The sequence below is a fragment of the Nicotiana tomentosiformis genome, chromosome 4, assembly GCF_000390325.3.
Source record: "Nicotiana tomentosiformis chromosome 4, ASM39032v3, whole genome shotgun sequence".
Lineage (NCBI taxonomy): Eukaryota > Viridiplantae > Streptophyta > Magnoliopsida > Solanales > Solanaceae > Nicotiana > Nicotiana tomentosiformis.
In genome coordinates this window covers 31,972,103-31,992,155 of record NC_090815.1, presented here as the reverse complement: position 1 = coordinate 31,992,155, position 20,053 = coordinate 31,972,103, and the positions used below count along the sequence as shown (strand labels likewise).

The following is a 20,053-nucleotide window of genomic DNA, read 5'->3' as shown; positions in this document are numbered from 1 at the left end:
GATCGACCATTTTAAAAATAAACCGGTAACTTGGGACACCATAAATTATTTCAAGTGGCGCCTCTGAAATAAATAAATAATCTCATTTCCATTAATATCACTTTAATTGAAAAAAATCCCCTATCCCCCTGGAAAAAATGAGGTGTGACAGAATGCCAAGTTTTTTCACAGTGCGAATTGGCAAGATGTTCTCTAAGGATCCTCCATCAACCAAAATTCGATTTACTCTTTCATCGCGCATATAGCCAACTAGGTATAATGGGCGGTTATGAGGAGTGTCTCCTAGTAGACGATCGTCATTCGTGAACGTAACTCTTTTCTCACAAGCATTAACTTCTTGAGGAATGGACTTGATGAGCTTTTTCAAAGATGGTGCCAATGGTAGGTCATCACTCTTTTCTCCCCCTTTGTCAGCATGGAAACAAGAGGCATCAATACCATCATGGGAAATCTTCATGCGGAACCAACTTGGTAAGAATTCTTCCATGGTCACTGGATGTTGTGTCTTTTGAGGGTGGTGCACCTCCATTTTTGATTTCTTCAAATGCTTAACTGGATTCTGTCTCCTTGGTCTTTTTACCATCATTTTCCTTGTTGGTTGTTCTATTGATTCTTTTCGTGGGCTCCTTTTGTGGTGCCTACGACGAGTCACTAACATCCGACCTTCATTATCATCATCATGCTGATCTACTTCGACTTTGTTATTCTCCAGTAATTCTTCATCTTTGATTTCTTTTAAACTACATAGCTCATCTTGACTGAATGAGCCAAAGGTGATAGAGACATGGTTCGCACTTGCCTTCTCATCTTCAAGCACGATCTTCTTTTCACGTGCCAAATCCATAACTTTGTCCTTAAAGACAAAGCAGTTCTCAAGGGGTGACTCACAAGTTGATGATATTTGCAGTACTTTGGGTCATCAATTTTCCCAGTTTCATTTGGCTACTTCATCTCCGGAAGCTTAATGAGCTTTAACTCGAAAAATTATAGGCACATCAGAATCCAGAAATGGGTACTCCTTCTCTTGCATTTCTTTTAGAGTCAACTTTTCACTTGGCTTATCTTGAAAAGAAATGGATTTCATACTCTGCTTCTTGCTCACCTTCGTCGTGAACTTCACAGATGATGTGTTGACATTCATAGCTTCTTGTTTTCAAACTTGGTTACGAACTTGCTCCATTTCCTGACTTCTTGCTTGTCGTTCCCTTTGCAAGGTTCATAGATGGGTAGCCTTTCATTTCCAGCGGAGGCCATGCTCAATTCCATGTCATGGGCACAAGTTTCAAGTTCTTCAAATGTGCTAGTCTTGATACCTTGCAAGATGTAGCACAGTTCCCAATGCATGCCTTGGATGCACATCTCTATGCCAGAAGCTTCGCTAAGCCTGTCTTTGCAGTTGAGGCTTGCATTCCTCCAACGATTGATAAAATCGATAACTGGTTCACCCTTTCGTTGACGAGTATTTCTAAGTTTTATCATACTCACAGTACGCCTCGTGCTATAAAAGTGATTGAGTAAATCTTGTCTAGTTGATCCCAGCTATCAATAGATCCAACCTTGAGGTCTGTGTACCAATCAAAAGCATTTTCTTTTAGTGAGCAGACAAACTGCTTGATGAGGTAATCTCCATGAGTCCCAGCATTGTTGCACGTCTCAACGAAGTGCACCACATGTTTCTTTGGATTGCCTTTGCCATCAAATTATTAAAATTTTGGAGGTTGATAGCCAGCAAGCATCTTCAACATATCAATCCTTGAAGTGTATAGCTTTGCGTAGGTAAGGGAGGACTAGGAAGTAACTTCATATTTATTTTTGATAAACCCTTCAATGAACTCCTTTAGTTGATCGATTGGAATCATCCCTTCAGATGAGACATGGATAGCCTTAGCGGATGCTACTTGTCTTGGAGGAGAATCACTATTAGGAACTTCTGGGAGCTTTCCAGCTGCATGGGTCTTCTTCCATCAAGATTCTTACCCTACCTGTTAGCTTGTCAATTCTAGCTCTTGATTTTGCATTGGTCAAGCTAGGATTGCTTCCGTCAAGTTTGCCAACCACTCCTCCACAGATGAAGCATTTGTCACCATGGCTTGCATGATTGTTGTGGACAATTGAGGGTAGCATGTATTGTCACACACATTGATCCTCGATTGGCTCACATTATGCGGTGTAAGCGGGGAGGATTTATCACTTGAAATATCATCATCGTCCTTCGCGGCTGGGTTCTTGGATCTGGAGAGGTCAAGTAGAGCTAGAGTTTTCTTGATCTTTTCAGCAATATCTCTTTCTCCTTCGGGTACGTTCGTAAAGGATCTAGCTCTTTTGAGGATGGAGATCTGAAAATAGGGGTTGATACGGACGACACTTGGAGAGCTTGTTGTCCTAAAGAGTCTACTTTGCTCCTCGTAACTGGTCCAAAACTTTCAAAAGTAACATCGAGGATGCTTTCCACATCAGCATAGAACCTGGAATTAGCAGCCTTGGTGGAAGTTGATTTGGAGTCGATTTTCTTCGAAATTATTTTGATGTTCTTGAACTTTGGTGATTGAAAAGTTGAGATGAGAGGTAGAGATTGTCCCACTTGGCGTGCCAGAATTTTAATAAATTGCGTCGAAAAAATAAAATCAAGACCGAAAGATATTGCAACAATCGTAGTATTTGATTTTAAACAATTTGAGTGTTACAATCTCTATGAATCCTCTGATTCTTTTTTTTGATAGTAAATAAATTCAAGGCCTTTGAGCTTGATCTTGAATCTATATTTGTTGCCACGAACGGTGACCTTGAATTCAACTAGTACGAACTTTAATTTGAACTCGTACTCATTGAATGTTGATTTGTTCTTCGTTCTTGAGCTTGAACTTGAATTTGGGAACTCCAGAATGCATGCCTCACTACTAGAAAATCATAAAATTCCGACTGCAATTTTCGACGGAAACAAATTGTCGGAAATTTCCAACGCAATCCGCCGGAATTTTTTTTAAAATATCAATTATATGTTTTTAAATTTTTTTCGACCATATTTCCGACCAAATCGATCGCAATATTTGGCGCAAAAACCAGTTTGACTTCAATTTCGACTGATTCGGTTGGTAGATCTTTTCCAAATATATATATATATAACGACAATTCTAACTGAATCAATCGGATTTTTTTTAATAACCCTACCCGACCCCCGTTCCCCAAAAACAGAAACTTTTCTTTTCTTCCTCCTCCTTCTCTCATCCTCCTCCTCTCTCACTCTCGTCCTTCTTCACCATACTCCTCATTATAGGTAATGTATTCTCTCTCTCTCTCTCTCTCTCTCTCTCTCTCTCTCTCTCTCTCTCTCTCTCTCTCTCTCTCTCGTTTTCAGCAGTGGTTCCGCGGTGGCAGCTGCACATTTCTTCTCCTGCATTGTTTTCGTCGAGGTAAGTTTGTTGACATATATATCTTATTTTCATTGTTAAATTTGTAGTAATTTTAGTTGTTGTAGGCTTATTATATTTTCTATATATGAACATCCTAGGCTCCTAGCTAGTTGAATTAGGTATGGTTGAAATTTTATGGATTTTAGTTTTTGAATGATACTTAATATAAAACAAAAAGAGAGAAGAATATATGCTGTTCCTATAGAGATTTTATTTTGCAAAATTCTTTTGACACCATTATAATGTAAATTAGATTGCCCAATTTGTCCAAAAAACCAATGTCATAAATAGTCACTTAATTTTGGGTTAAACAAGAATATGCTAAGAAATCGTAAATCTAACTTTAGCGATTGATTAACTTATTTTCGAAATAAAAAAGGTGACATGTTGGCATAAAGTAATTGAGAAAACAACGATAGAAAAGAAGAAAAATAAAATTTCACTTTCACTTCCAACGGTAATTAAGCCAAAGGGATGGAGGACTATATATATAAGTATACTAGAATAGAAGAAAGAAGATTGTTAAGAATTTGAAGAATTCAAAGGCTGCAATTCAAAAGCGTGGGCTATTAATCTAGAAATAAATGAAAAGTTCTACATGCCTTATTGGATTGATATATTAACTTTATAGTTTATTGATTTTAATTATATTAACTAGTTATATTTTAAAGCTTTAGTGTAAAGCTTGTTGTACTAGGTTCATTGTTGCTTGTTAATTTTATTATTATAATGATATTAAATTTAAATTTTTTAATTTCAACATTAAGATTAATTTATAAATTTGAGAAATTATTAGTTATTTTTGATTATATGAACATTTAAGAAGCTATTCAAATTTAATTATTATAGTTAAAGACTTATATTATTTAGAATGGAGGACAGAGGCAGCGAGTGGAGTAAACAAAGACAGCGGGTGGAGTAAACACAGGCAGAGTCTACGGACTTGGAGTACGTCGACCTACAGGTCATCCAAACTTACTCTTACCCAATTCTTTTCAAAATCAAGAGCAAATGAAAGATATGAGAAAAGAAATTCATGATTTGAAGCAGCAGTTGGACTCACAATTTGGAACATTTGTTAATAAGATGCAAAAATTTATGAAAAAATATGGGCATGATCTATCTGATGATGAGGATGAACAAACTGAATCTAATTTGTAGTACTCTTTTTTGAAGTGGTATGGTAGGTTTTGCGTGGTTTAATATGTTTGTTTGCTTTTTTTGCAGGGATCATAGGAGGCGAAAATTCTCTAAAGAAAGGATTTTGTTGTGTCTTCTGCGAACAGGTGAGAGTTTTTTTTTTCCAAAAAAAAATTGTTTCAAATTGAAATTGGGTAGTAGGGTGTAGTTGTCCGTTCACTTTTGATCTCAGCAGGGAGGTTTATACTTGATTCAATCCAAACAAACCAAAATAGCTAAACTTACTTATCGTGAGAGACGAGTTTATGTTTTGTTTTAAAACTTGAATGTGGGCTACTATTTGAATATTTTTGTGCCCAAAATTATTAGGTTTAATGGATTTGTTGGTTTAGATTGTGTTAATGGTTGGATTTATTGGTTTAGATGTTATATTTATTGATTGATTGTTGGCATTATTGTATTGTAATTGTTTGATAGGTGGTGTAGCTCAAAATTGAGAAGCATTCTGCCCAGTTTTACAGAAAAATCTGACTGATTTTTGAAGGAAATTAAACGGTCGGACAGTTGTCCAGTTTTTTTTTCAAAAATACCCATATTTCCGACCGAATAAGTCGAAAATGACAAAAAGACTAATTAATTTTTAACAGTTTTCGACGGATTCCGTCGCAAATTAAATAAATTTTATTTTTTAATTATTAATTTTTGACTGATTCGGTCGGAAATTATATATATTATTTATTTTAAAATAAATATTTATTTTTATTTATATTATTACGACTGATTTGATCGAAAATTTGAAAATAATTTAGTCGTCTGATCTTTTGAACGTTCCGACTACTTTGATCGGAAATCACTGACGGATTCGGTCGGAAATTTTTTTCCGATCAATTTTGGTCGGAAAGTAGTCGAAAATTCGTGATTGCCGACCGTTTTATTCAGCCATTTTCTAGTAGTGAGCTGTACATTACAGAAAAATCTCCATGTTAGCTGCAAAACTGGCGATAAATTATTTAAGAAATGCCAAAGAAACTAGACTAAACATCCCTATATATACCCCAGTAATCCGACATTGTAAATATGTTTTCTTCTCTATATTATGTCAAATCACCATAGATGGTCCAAGCAATGGCAGATGTTTTAAGGCCTACTAAGTCAAGAAATTTCGTTTGGTCATTGCAATTCCAGCTTTAATCATTAAGCACCAGAGTCAGCAACTTGACATATTATCCACCAAATGATTATCCATGCAATTATATGTCATCTCCCTATGTGAACAGAATATACTTCTTTTCTTTTTCGATAAGTATTAACACTCAACAGAGTAAACTTAAACTTAAGAGGGTGTAATTTCTCAACTGCTGTCAGGTAGCAATATCACAGTTCTAGTGCCAACTATTTGGGCTAGAAATGGAACTCATTTTACTAACTTAAACAAATAAGAATAAAGAATTGGCGATAAAATGGTTTATCTCATTCTTAAATTTACTTTTGCACCATCATCACCTAGCTGAAAAAGAACCATTTTCACAGCATATAAAGAAACCACAATCCTAGGTATGTTTCTTAGTAAGTAGAAGCATTTAGTCACCAGTTTCAATATGTTGATGACAACAAAAATAACTAGCCAATAATAGTCTTAAAATAGTCAAGGTTCGCTATGAAAATCGTCTATATGAAAATCACCTAATAAGCATTTAACAAAACGAGATACATTTATCCTAAAACTGCCCAATGCAAAGTTAAAGCATAGCAAAATGAAACAAAAACAAACAAATAAACAAAGAAAAGTACATATGAAGGACTAACAAATTATTTGGTTAAAAAAATAATTTTCTCACACTTGAAAGTCCTTTGACCATTTTCAGCTTTTAATTTTATGCGGAAAAAAAAACGAGAAATAGAACCACTATACTTATTTTTGCTAAGCTAATAGATAGAACTTGAAGAGTTTCAAAGGAAACAAAATTGGAGCTGTCAATATGTCACAATTCGAATTATAATGTTATAAGTTTTAAATTTAATGACCTTTATGTCTTTGCTATCTAATTTAGGTGAAAGTAACCTCCTATATATAATATATAGTTTTGTCTTCCACTATAGGTAAATATATATTACAACGATCTCATAGAAATATCAATCTGTGACTTCCAGTGCAAAAAAACATTAGGATTATTGTTGAGATTTTTGTTCACATAGTTTTGAAGAAACCATGTCTAGTTTCTTTACATATATATTATAAAGAATTAGTGGTTTTTCAATGCTACTGGATTGTATATTTGGTTCAAACTGCCCTTTATAATTGTAGGGAGAAATTATAAACCAAGTTAAATACTATATCCCATATTATACCATCTAAGCTAACTGCAGTCAGCAGCCAAAACATGACAAGAAAAATTGATCCAAGAGCAAGGACTAGTTGAATTGAACCTTGCTGTTCACATATTCACAGGTGGTATATATGCTGGAGGGCAACTGAAAGATAAGATTGAGAATGAAGCACGATAATGTTTTACTTAAGCAATGAAACTCAGAATTCTTACAATTCATATTTTACAAACAACTGGTCACTTGAGAATAACAAAAACACCAACATATGTATAAACATTCGAAATATACATCAGGATGGAGCGAGGAAGTGAATAACCAACTTATTATGTGCCTTTTTCTTCTATAACAGTGTCTCATCCGCAGAAGCTGCCATGACGATGAAATTAGAATTAGGATCCTATCGCTCTCCCTCCCTCTCTCTCTCTCTCTCTCTCAAACACACATAAAAACAGAGGCATGAAACCTCAGATCTAAAGTCGAAACAACAACTTCACTAACTCTTGCTATCCCCTACAATTGAAGAACTGAACTTGACGTTGACCAAATCTGCAGCAAGTCGGGCAGCAGCAGATGCACGCTCTGCAGCAGAAATAGCAGCCCGAGCTCTCTCTAATACATCTGATGTTTCTGGTCTTGTATCCTTCTTTATATCGATTGGTGCGCCCAAACTGCTGTCACCAAGTAACGGTTTATATACATCAGTAGGCCATAGAGGTGCTTTAGTAACAGAAGTTGGAGATTCAAGTCTTCTAGCTCCCGGATTGCCATTTGGAGACGACACCGTATTTTCAGAAGTTGGTGGATGATCACGAGTGTTTGGTTCTACAGATGCCCGAGCAGGTGTGGCAATTTGCTTTGGTCCATTCTACATGTATTATAATGGCATCAGATAAAATATCAGGTCAAATCAAAAAAACTCTAGAAGTCCAATAGTCGCGGGGGGGGGGGGGGGGGGGGGGGGGAAGAGTTTCAAGAATTGACTAAATCAATAATGTCCCAACACATGGTGAAATATAGTGGAAATGATCCTTGTGAATGTCCAAAATGTTAGTTCAAGCAAATCTCGAGAACTAATTTCTATTGCCGAAGGCTGGTTTTGACCAATTTAAGAGATCGTTACATGCATATGCATTCAACTGTGTCAGCATAAGAACCAGTTACAGAACTTTAAACTCCTTCCTTGTTGCAAAACATGCATGTATATGTAACGAGCAGCTAGGTGTCAGCCCCAAGTCATTAGCATATTGCATGATTTATATTATTACTGTCCAGTAACAACCGCTAAATCTGTCATTCTTAAGTTTGTGCATAACAAAGGTTAGACATTTCATTAACATCACATAAAAGGAAAAGCAAGTCGCGAACTCCAGAAGAAAATAGAGATGGACCATGGACCCTACCCCAGACAACGATCAAGCTTCTGACGGAAGACTAAACATTCAAGACATACATACAATTAGAAGATTTAACAAAGGAAAGTACCAAAAGGTCCTCTGGCTTTTTACGCAATTCTTCTTCTGTGTTAGAAGAATCCCATTCCACGTTGTACTCTTTTGCAATTTCCTTTAATACATTAAGCTTTATTTCAGCTGATGGAGCGCTGACTGAAAGTTTCTCAACAATCTGAATGTTCAAAGAATAAAATTCAGTTTAAAATAGTCAACCCTGCAAATATATAATTAGCACAATGAAGAAGACAGGAGAGCTAATTAACTGTACGGTTAACACTTGTATCAGGCCGAAGCTCAGATGCGGCGGCTATGAATTCCTTTCCGTATTTGGCTGCAAATAGATTCCTGACATGCAATAAATCTGGCAAATCTGAACATCTTGGAGCTGCAAAGATTATACTTGCAACAGCTTCCCGCAACTCTGAAGGGCATTCTCTGATACACCAAAAGAGATATTTGCAAGATTTCATCACATATGTATTTTAGCTTATAGAAACTAATTAGACAAACTCTTGTGTCCAATAGACAGCTATAGTAAATAATAAACCACTGGACATGAGTTTGTTGAAATGCGCAACTGCCTAAGGGAGAAAATGTAGCTACTCTTTCTTAATAACGTGTTTTCCCTAGTGGGGCCTTACATCCTTCACCTACCAGGTCAAATAAAAGGATGTTAAAGAGACTAGTTAGGTGGTCAACTTAGACTTTGCAATTTATGAAGGAACAAGGTCACTAGACCTCGGCAAAAAGTTCAAGTCCGCGAAGGGTCACATGCTTGTTGTAATATATAAATTTTAACTGCCCAAAGATCACACTTGACCAAGGTGCAGGTAAATTCAAAGTCATTTAAGATGATTTGACCACGTCTACTCCATGTAGAACTCTAAATGCACTGATACGTAAGAGTTACACTATGATGACTGAGGACACTAAAAAGGGAACGAGATAGATCTAAAATTACATGGAGGAAGGCATCTCAATGGACCTACCTCTTGAAATATATGCGGATTTAACGAACAACTAAACACAATGGACGCGAAGTATCTGCATAGCCGGTTTAGTCCTTGTTGGGACACTAGGTAGAATCTTTTACTAGTTTGGTTAGATATTGCGTGTCAGTCTAGAGATAAGCGTGAATTTTAAAGAATCCGTAGTTCTAAATAACCCGTAATTTGTCAGAATTCAGAAAAAATAGACCCGAATATATAAATATAGCTTGTGGTGCACGGTTTGAAACTCAGTGGATGATGGGCCTGCCTATCACCCTTCTCCACTTATATAACAGGCTTTTGTCTGTGACAAGATTCGAACCTGTGATGTGTGACTAATCCACACATCACTTGGTGCGCTCTTACCACTAGACCAAAGGCCCGGGGACCATACAACAGAATATATATAGCTGATTTTGACCAGATTCGGATTAAGGCATTATTGTTGTAGAGATGAATGCTTGCAAATGATATTGGTGCTAAAGGCTGAGATTAAAGGGAAGAAGAGTAAGGGTAGCTGCAAATGAATAAGAGATGACAATAAATGGAGAGACAGATGTTTAACATTTAGATAGAGGGGAAAAATTGTACAGCCAACAGTTCTATCATGTCATATTGCAGGAGTAGTCATTGGTCAAAATTTAAAAGGGCATTCAACATCTAGAGCTAGTTAAGGATGTGTACTAATGTCTTTGACTAGGGTTAAACACAGAAACCTCTCTTGAGGTTACAGCATGTAAAACATAGTTCATTTGGTTTTAAATATTATATAAGCCTTCCTATACTAATATGTCGTATAACAAAACAATATTTTCACCTATAGCTAACTATAAAGGTCCTGTATGCATAAATTTTATTTATTTCTATTTCTCTTTCACTTCGCCACAGGGAATCCCTTCCTGAGGCAGCACTATGCTCCTCCTCTTGCGCTTTCCCCATGCCAAAAGGGCTTATTTTGACCAAATGCTACCTAATTTTCCTCTGAAAGCTGGTAATTCAATAAACTAAAGGAAAACATTCTTTCTGAATACTCAAGAGTCCACATCTTTCCTTAACTTTTTGAAGAGAAAGAACGCCGCGGGCATGGGGTTTAAATCATCTTTTCATTGTTTTAGAGAAACTACTAAAGCAATTCATCTGGGTAAGTAGCACTGATCATTAGTAGAAAAATAAATAAGCATATACAATATTAGACTTTTAAAGAACTATTGAAGCCTAGAGGAGAAAGCATGTGGAAGATATTTGTTTACTTGGAAGGGGATACTCCTACTACCCCTGGAAAATTTCATTAAAGATACCAAGTGGCTGTTGCTAGTATTAAATGAACCGACAGACTAGAACATGATCTTAACTTAGAGTCTCTATGTGAAAGAAATGGATAATAAATGCCTTGAGGAATATAAGAATATTATAGAGAAAGCCTCAATTGGTTGGTAATCACATTAGAACAACAACGCCCTCCCCCACGCCCCAACCCTGAAATTGAAAGAGGAGAAGAAGAAAATAACTGTATAACCTTGCATATATTATACTTAGCTGAGGGATGAATAAATCAACTTGAAAAGGGTATCTGAAGCTAATTCGTTTCCTTTTTTGAAAGTGATATCTGAAGCTAATTTTAAGCTGAGAACATTCTACATAAGAACATAAACCACATTTGCCACTACAAAACATTTCCTAATCTCAATTGGCTAAATAATGTTATTACAACGCAAAGTCGCAGACCTAATAAGTAATGAAACTTCATTCTCAAAGCAAAGTCCAGTAAAAAATAACTTACTTTTGGCTTTCGAGTATAGGCACGCGGGCATAAACGAACTCGCAGAACAACTCCAAAATCTCATAAGCAGCCCATACATTTTGCTCACGTATAATATGCTCAACCTGTATAAAAGAAATACCAGTAAGAGGAAAACGTAATGGAATGATTAACAAGTACAAGTACCTCAGAATTTCTACCCTAATTCGAGCTATGGCTTCCTGGCCAGCTTGCAGAAATTGGGCTATCTCTTTGCGCATAAGTTTGAGCTGTGCATCTCTCTTGTTTTGTAATAATTTGATTCGTGAGATCGCCAAGGTCAAGCATGTCTTGCTACAAAACCATCCACCAATATCAATAGTTACATTCACAAATAGAGTCACAAGAATATAACATCAACTAAGCCTCACTCCCGAACTAGTTGGGGTCAGTGGTGTGAATCTTCTCTTTAATAAGTTGGGTTATACGAATCCTCATTAACCATTCTGCTTCATTCGGACCAGTTTCATTCCAATGCTTAGTAATTTCTCTTTACAGACTAATTAGGTGTTCTCTGAAGCTAGATATTTTCTACATTCTCTAACATAGTAACAAGAATAATTAGTTTGTAACATTATAAGCTATATACAAAGATTAACTATAGCATTAAAGGACACGACTCCAATCTAAGGAGATCAATTATGATTCAACAAAACACTAACATACTCATGTAAACACAAAACAATTTTTGAAAACCCATTGTTTGGGTCTTTAAGACATTGAAATCTCAGAAAATTTTAAAAAATCCATAAACATAAAGCTCTTACCTTTTATTACATATGAACCAAAAATTCAAATAAAAATATCGATTAAATTCTTGATAGACAAAAAGATGGAGTCTTTGACTGACCATTTTGAGCCTTGAAGTCCCCTGTTGAAGAGTTGATTCAGTAGAGACATGAGTCAAAGAAATCTACAAAATTGTGATAAATAATAACATATAAATCACAATTTTGTTATGAATTTTAGCACATACTAGTTTTATCTGTTAGAGAAAGAAGGAGGATTTAACTTCAAACTCAATTCTGATCGGTGATTTTCTACACCAAAAAAGTGATCATTGATCTATGAAGTTGAACGGTAGGTCTATGTTAGCTGTTATTCCAATGCCTTTTTAATATTTTGTTCTTATTATTGTTTTCAATTAGATAGCTTTGTAGATCGGCCCAAATTCATAGTAGTTTTCAACAAACTACTGATAGGCCCAAAATTCACTTCACTCTCGCACCTATCTCCCTCAATTCCGTGTCAAATTTCGGGGAAATGACATTGTATAGTTTTTAAAAATAATATATATATATATATATATATATATATATATATATATATATATATAAATTATTATGTATGTTATATATAAAAATTATATAAATTTTATACTATTTTTCAACTGTAGCGGGGTAAAAGTGAAAAAAGCCCAATTTCAGAGTGCGAGGGTTTGTATTGAATTTTTTTTGGTAATTTTTTGGTAACATGTTAACATGGATAAAAATTTCTTAATTTCCTTTAAATTAAATATTTAAAAGCGAAATATATAATTTCATTAGTAGATATTATAGGTTGTTATAAATATATTATATTATGGATGTTCATTTAGTACTCCGTTGTAAATAACCTTTCTGAAGAAGCTTATCCATATTCGACTCCGCCGTAAATATGTTCATCTATTTAGTACTCTATTAGAAATAAGCCTCCTGGAGAAGTTTATCATTTCAGTACTCCATTATGGATAAATATTACTTCCTATAGAAGATTATTTATAGCTGGTACAATAACAACTTACAAGAAGCTTACACAGCAGCTTGCAGTAGCAGCTTACGCAACAGCTTCCACAACAGCTTCCTTTCTTCTATAAATAGAGGAGATTTCAGTTCATTATTTATATCAGTTTGAAGTTGAATAATATATCAGTTTCTCTCTATACTTGTCTTTAGTTTACACTTTTTATTTTATAACACGTTATCAATATGAGACTCTGTCATCTCGAGCAAATACTTTGAATGTATCGAAGGTACGAACTTTATTTGTCTAAATAATGTCAAATATTTCTAAACTTGAATTTGTAGCCCTGGATATATCGGGCAAAACCTACATGCCTTGGGTGCTTGATGCTGAAATTTATCTTGATGCGATGGGTCTGGCAGACACCATCAAGGATAAAAACCAGGCATCAAATCAAGATCGTGCCAAAGCAATAATATTCCTATGCCATCACCTTGATGAGGGTTTGAAAATGTAATATTTTACTATTAAAGATTCAGTTATATCGTGGAATAATTTGAAAGATAGATATGACCACCTGAAGATAGTCGTTCTTCCACAGGCACGTTATGACTGGACTCATTTAAGGCTACAAGATTTTAAATCTATCAGTGAGTATAATTCTGTTATGTTCAGAATTATTTTCCAATTGAAATTATGTGGCGATAATATTACTGATCATGATATGTTGGAGAAAACTTTCACCACTTTTCATGCCTCGAATATGCTCATGCAGCAGCAATATCGAGAGATGGGATTCAAAAAATATTCAGAACTTATTTCACATCTTCTTGTGGCTGAACAACATAATAGGCTATTAATGAAAAGCCATAAAAGACAACCTCCTAGTTCTTGTCCATTCCCTGAAGTGAATGAGATGAACTTCCACCAAGCTAAGCGTGGAAGAGGTCGTGGCCCCAGTCGTGGTTGGGGAAGAAACTTTAATCATGGTAATAATAATGCACCAAAGAACTCTCCTCACTACCAGTAGTAGAAAAAAAGGAACAAAAGCATAAAACGGTGCAAGCAAAAAAATGCAAAAAATGCATGCTATAGATGTGGAGGAAAAGGGCATTGGTCACGTAACTGTCGTACGCCAAAGCACCTGGTTGAGCTTTATCAAGCCTCCCTAAAGAAGAAAGAGAAAAATGCTGAAGCAAATTTTATTTCTGAAGATAATGTTGACTTCATGCATTTAGATGTAGCTGATTACTTTGCACTCCCAGAAGGAGAAACAAGTCATGTGATCGGTGATGAATATATAAAATTTAAATATTTTAATTTTTGTTGTTTATATTAGATAGTATGGTTATGTAATTATTGTACATGAATAAAAACTAAGTTTTGATAATGATATTTTCTATAATATTTATTTTGTTTATGTCATTTTGAAGAATATGGATAATCCTCAAATTATGTTTGGATCAAAGAATAATCATGAAGATATTTATGTAATTGATAGTGGAATAACTCATGCCATATTCAAAGATCAGAAATACTTTTCTTATTTGCATAGGAAAAAAGTAAATATTTCTACAATTTCTAGTAATATAAGTTTGATTGAAGACTCCGGAAGAGCCACTATATTTCTGTCTAAGGGAACAAAACTTGTTATAGAAAATGAATTGTTCTCCTCCAAATCCCGAAGAAACTTGTTGAGTTTTATAGATATCCGCCGAAATGGGTATCAGTTGAGATGATAGATGAAATGAATGTGAAATATCTTTGTATTACAAAGAATATTTTCGGCCACAAGTGCATTGTAGAAAAATTATCAGCTTTATCTTCTGGCTTATACTATTCAAAGATTAGTACAGTTGAAGCACACTCTATCGTAAACCAGAAGTTTACTGATTCAAATACTTTTGTGCTTTGGCATGGCCGTTTGGGACCTCCTGGATCAATAATGATGAGACGAATTACTGAAAATTCGAGTGGGCATCCATTAAAGAACTTGAAGATTCTTACAAATGATATATTTTCTTGCGATGAATGTTATCAAGGCAAAATAATCATTAGACCATCACCAATGAAGGTTGGCATTGAATCCTCTGCCATTTTAGAGCGTATATATGGGGATATATATGGACCTATTCACCCACCAATTGGGTTGTTTAGATATTTTCTGGTCCTAATAGATGCATCTTCAAGATGATTTCATGTATGCCACTATCATCTCGCAACCTATCATTTGCAAAGCTATTAACTCAAATAATTCGATTAAGGGCATAATTTTCAGATTATCTTATAAAGGCTATTCACCTTGATAATGCTGAAGAATTCTTATCTCAAGATTTTGATGATTATTGTCTATCAGTTGGGATAAAAATTGAACATCTTATAGTTTATGTTCATACTCAAAATGGCCTTGCAGAGTCATTTATTAAACGCTTGCAATTGATAGCAAGATCACTACTGATGAAAACAAAATTGCCCACAACTGTTTGGGGCCATGCTATCTTGCATGCAACATTACTTGTCTGTCTCAGACTGACACATTATAATAAATATTCTCCGTTATAATTAGTTTTTGATCACAAACTAAATATTGCTCACCTGCGAATTTTTGGATGTGCTGTATATGTGCCAGTAGCACCACCACAACGCAGTAAGATGCCCCCCAGATAAGGATAGGAAAATATGTTGGGTTTGAATCACCTCACTATCTCGAACCATTGACGGAAGATTTATTTACTGCTCGATTTACAGATTGTCGGTTTGATAAAATAAATTTCCCACAATTAGGGGGAGAGAAAAAGAAAATCCAAAGTGAAATTGTGTGGAAAGTTTCATCATTATCTCATTTTAATTTCCTTTTTCCCCTAAGTATGTGGAAAATTACATGTATCGTGATGGCACCTATCGCGATACTAGGCAAGCCGAAAACTCACAAATAACATGCATCTTTAATTTAAATATACATGAATAGGCTTAAGTAAATAAAATCTCATAATAACTGAAAGAAATCATCGCAACTCATTACAGAATTCTCCAAAAGTCCGGGTGTCACTGAGTACATGAGCATCTATACAATAACATGGTATGACTGCGGAAACACTATCTAGGAAGATAGAACAGTACAAACATAACTAAAGAAAAAAGAGGAGAGTCAAGGTCTGCGGACGCCAAGACAGCTACCTCGATAGTCTCAGAACTGAATAAGCTCCAACACTAGCAACCTCTGTGTCCGGAAGCACCTAGATATGCACACGAAGTGCAGAGTGTAGTATGGGTACAACTAACTCAATAAATATCGTAAATAAATATGGCAAGGTAAGAGAAGCATAAATTATTAATGATACTAGCTATCACCTGTGTAGTTCCATCTTTTAAACCGTTACAGAACAATATTGAAAATTTACTCATCAAGTTTCTTAAGAAAACAGTCGTGTGTGCATGTGTACAGTTTCTCAAATACTCAGCTCAGACAATATCATGGCATATATAGGTGATAAGCAGTTAAATCAGGTAAATGATCTAGGAAAAGCAAAATCCACACAACACTAGTCGGATTCTCTCAACTTTCCATATCCGTTCCAAATCACTGATCAGTATTCTCAATAATCGTGTGTACACCATCAAGAGAGAAACATGAGAGGGTGACCCTAGGGAGATGAACCCATATCCACACGCTGTACGGACAACTCACGTGCTGCACGGATAACTCACGTGCTAATAATAGAACCTGCACGGACAACTCACATGCCAATAACATCAATATATGGATCCTCACGGACAACTCACATGCTGCACGGATAACTCACGTGCCAATATCACAATCCGTCTGGTATGGTCACATGCCTCCAGTCCAATATATCATACAAGAGCAAATAAACAAGTATACATGTATGTGATGAATGAATAACAATTCTCATGCTCCTGGTCTCGTATAAATGATGTGCTAACGTGTAGGCATGTGCATAGTGTGCTATCATAGCTCAAATCGAAAATTTCATCACTGAAAAAGCATTTATCAAGTTCGATCAGGGATTAATCCTCTATGTAGCCTTAACATGGCTTAAATAGATCATACAAAATGTTACGAACATGAGAAGTATCATAGCTTAAAACTTAACAGTCAATTCAAGGCTTATAAGAGCCCGAGCATAACCCGAACATGAATAAATGACCCCGGTGCTCGCACATGGGTTCATCCCCACGCATGTGCGCACCATTAGCGTGTAGTTATCACAATAATTTAGGTAACTAGTGCCTAAACCGAGTTTAAATATGATACTTACCTCAAAAAAATCAAATCACTCCGCTATCAAGCCCTTCCACGCGTATCGGCCTCCGGAAGGATCGAATCTAGCCAAAAATAACGTAATATTATCAACAAAAGCTATAGGAATTGATTCCAATTAATAAAGCGACGATCTTTGACTTAGGTAAAAACGTTAACTCAAAAAGTCAATCCCAAGACCCGTCTCAGAATTTGACAAAATTAACAAAATCCAAACACCCATTCAACAACGAGTCTAACCATACCAAAATTACTCAAATCCAATCAAAACTCGACCTTTAAATCCTCAAATTAAAGCCTATGAAATTTCTACAATCTTCCCTAATTTTTCTAACCCAAAACACAAATTAAATGATAAAATCGATGATATATTCATGTATATTAACCAAATCCAAGTTAGAATCACTTATCCCAATCAACTCCTTGAAAATCCCTTCAAGAATCGCCCAAATTCGAGGTCTCTAGCGCAAAATATGAAAAATGGGTTCAAACCCTCATTTTTGAAATTTAAAACTGCTGCCTAGCGATTCCTCTTCGCGATCGCGAAGAACAAAACAAAGCTGCCCCCAAAATGGCCTTCGCGAATGCGGATTACGCCACGTGAACGCGATTCACAGATTCACAGACCTATGCGATCGCGAACAGCTTCACGCAATTGCGAAGAACAACTTCGCGTGACCCTAGTTGCCTCACTTCTTTGTACGCGAACACGATCCACTGTACACGTTCGCGAAGCACAAGCTTCTCAATTTCCGTGATCGCATCCTTCAATATGTGAACACGAAGAGGAAAAATTCAACAGCCCTCAAAGACCCTTCGCGATCGCAGAACTATCCTCGCGATCACATAGAAGGAAACCAGAACACATAACATCAACAGACTTCAACAATCTTCAAAGTCCAATTCCAATCCGTTAACCATCCAAAATCCACCCGAGGCCCCGGGGACCTTAACCGAACATACCAACAATTCCTAAAACACGATACAAACTTAGTCGAGGCCTCAAATCACATCAAACAATATCAAAAACACGAATCGCACCCGAATTTAAGCCTAACAAACTTATGAACTTCTAACTTCTACATTCAATGCCGAAACCTATAAAATCAACTCCGATTGACCTCAAATTTTGCACACAAGTCATAAATGACATAACAGACCTATTCCAACTTCCGGAACAAAAATCTAAGCCCGGTAACCATAAAGTCAACTCTCGGTCAAACTTCTCAACTCTCCAAACTTTAATTTTCCAACTTCCGCCAATTCAAGCCAAAATCAACTACGGACCTCCAAATCACTATTCAAACAGACTCTTAAGTCCAAAATCACCGTATGGAGCTATCAGAACTGTCAAAAATCCATTCCGGAGCCATTTACACATAAGTCAACATCCGATCAACTCTTTCAGCTTATGTTTCTAACCTTGGGACTAAGTGTCCCAATTCATTCTGAAACATCCCCGGAACCAGCAACCACCCCGGCAAGTCACATAACAATAATTGAGCACATGATAAGTAGTAAATGGGGAAACAAAGTTACAACACTCAAAACGACTAGCCGGGCTGTTACATCCTCCCCCTCTTAAATAAATGTTCATCCTCGAACGGGTCTAGAATCATACCCGGAGTCTAAAATAGGCATGGATATCTGCTCCATATCTCCCGATCGGTCTCCTAAGTAGACTCCTCGACTGGCTGACCTCTCCACTGCACCTTCATTGAAGCTATGTTCTTTGACCTCAACTTTCAAACCTGTCAATTCAAAATGGCCACCGGCTCCATATCATAAGTCAAATAACCATCCAACTGAACAGTGCTGAAATCCAAAATATGAGACGAATCGCCGACATACTTCCGGAGCATGGATACATGAAACACTGGATGAACACTCGATAGACTAGGCGGCAATGAAAGTCTTGTAAGCCACATCCCCAATCCTCTCAAGTACCTCAAACGGGCCAATATACCGAGGGCTCAACTTGCCCTTCTTCCCGAACCTCATAACACCCTTTATGGGCAAAACTCTGAGTAATACATTCTCTCCCACCATGTAAGCAACATTGCGAACCTTCCGATCGGCGTAACTCTTCTGTCTAGACTGCACTGTGCGAAGCCGATCCTGAATCAACTTAACCTTGTCCAAAGCATCCTGAACCAAGTCAGTACCAAATAGCCTAGCCTCACCCGACTCGAACCAACCCACCGGAGACCGACACCGTCTCCCATACAAAGCCTCATACGGATCCATCTGAATATGCGATTGGTAGCTGTTGTCATAGCACTACAAAAAAACTGGAATTAGCTACGAACGTCGTCGCTAATATGTCGCTAAATCGCTCGTAGCTAGCAAAATTTCTTGATAATCTGTCGCTAATCCGCCGCCAAATAAGATTAGCAATGGATTTTTCTGTTTAGCTACAAAATTTGTCCGTCGCTAAAACTAGATTTTTTTAGTAGTGTAGGCAAACTCTGCAGGCGGCAGAAACTTATCCCAAGAACCCCCAAAATCTATGACACAAACGCATAGCATATCCTCCAATATCTGAATAGTGCACTCAGACTGTCCGTCCGTCTAAGGGTGGAATGTTGTACTCAACTCAACCCGTGTGCCTAACTCTCATTGCACTGCTCTCCAAAACTGAGATGTAAACTATGTGCCCCAATTTGAAATGATGGACACCTGCACACCGTGAAGGCGAACAATCTCGTGGATGTAAATCTCAGCCAACCACTCCGAAGAATAAGTATTCTCAACTGGAATGAAATGCGCGAACTTGGTCAACCGATCCAAAATCACCCAAATAGCATCATACTTCCTCGAAGTCCGTGGGAACCCAACTACAAAATCCATGGTGATACGCTCCCATTTCCACTTCGGAATCTCAAGCCTCTAAAGCAATCTGCCCGGTCTCTAATGCTCGTACTTTACCTGCT

At 36.5% G+C, this 20,053-nt stretch overlaps 1 protein-coding gene across 1 annotated transcript; it reads right to left on the bottom strand.

Annotated features, from left to right (window-relative positions):
* Positions 1–7,035: 7,035 nt before the first annotated feature.
* LOC104115262 (uncharacterized) lies at positions 7,036–12,232 on the bottom strand. Its single transcript, XM_009625881.4, has 6 exons — positions 11,967–12,232; positions 11,278–11,410; positions 11,099–11,202; positions 8,593–8,764; positions 8,361–8,501; positions 7,036–7,743 (listed from the first exon to the last, which is right to left on the bottom strand). Exons 1-6 carry the CDS (start codon positions 12,014–12,016, stop codon positions 7,372–7,374), a joined length of 972 nt encoding a protein of 323 aa, XP_009624176.1. The 5' UTR covers positions 12,017–12,232; the 3' UTR covers positions 7,036–7,371.
* Positions 12,233–20,053: the final 7,821 nt, after the last annotated feature.

Bases quoted from the DNA above. Each gene is read 5' to 3' on its own strand.
- LOC104115262 (XM_009625881.4), bottom strand. From the start codon at position 12,016: ATGTCTCTACTGAATCAACTCTTCAACAGGGGACTTCAAGGCTCAAAA. The intron at 11,203-11,277 runs GTAGAAATTCTG...TCTTTTATACAG, and splicing joins AAGCCATAGCTCGAATTAGG to GTTGAGCATATTATACGTGA. The intron at 8,502-8,592 runs GTTAATTAGCTC...TTGAACATTCAG, and splicing joins ATACAAGTGTTAACCGTACA to ATTGTTGAGAAACTTTCAGT.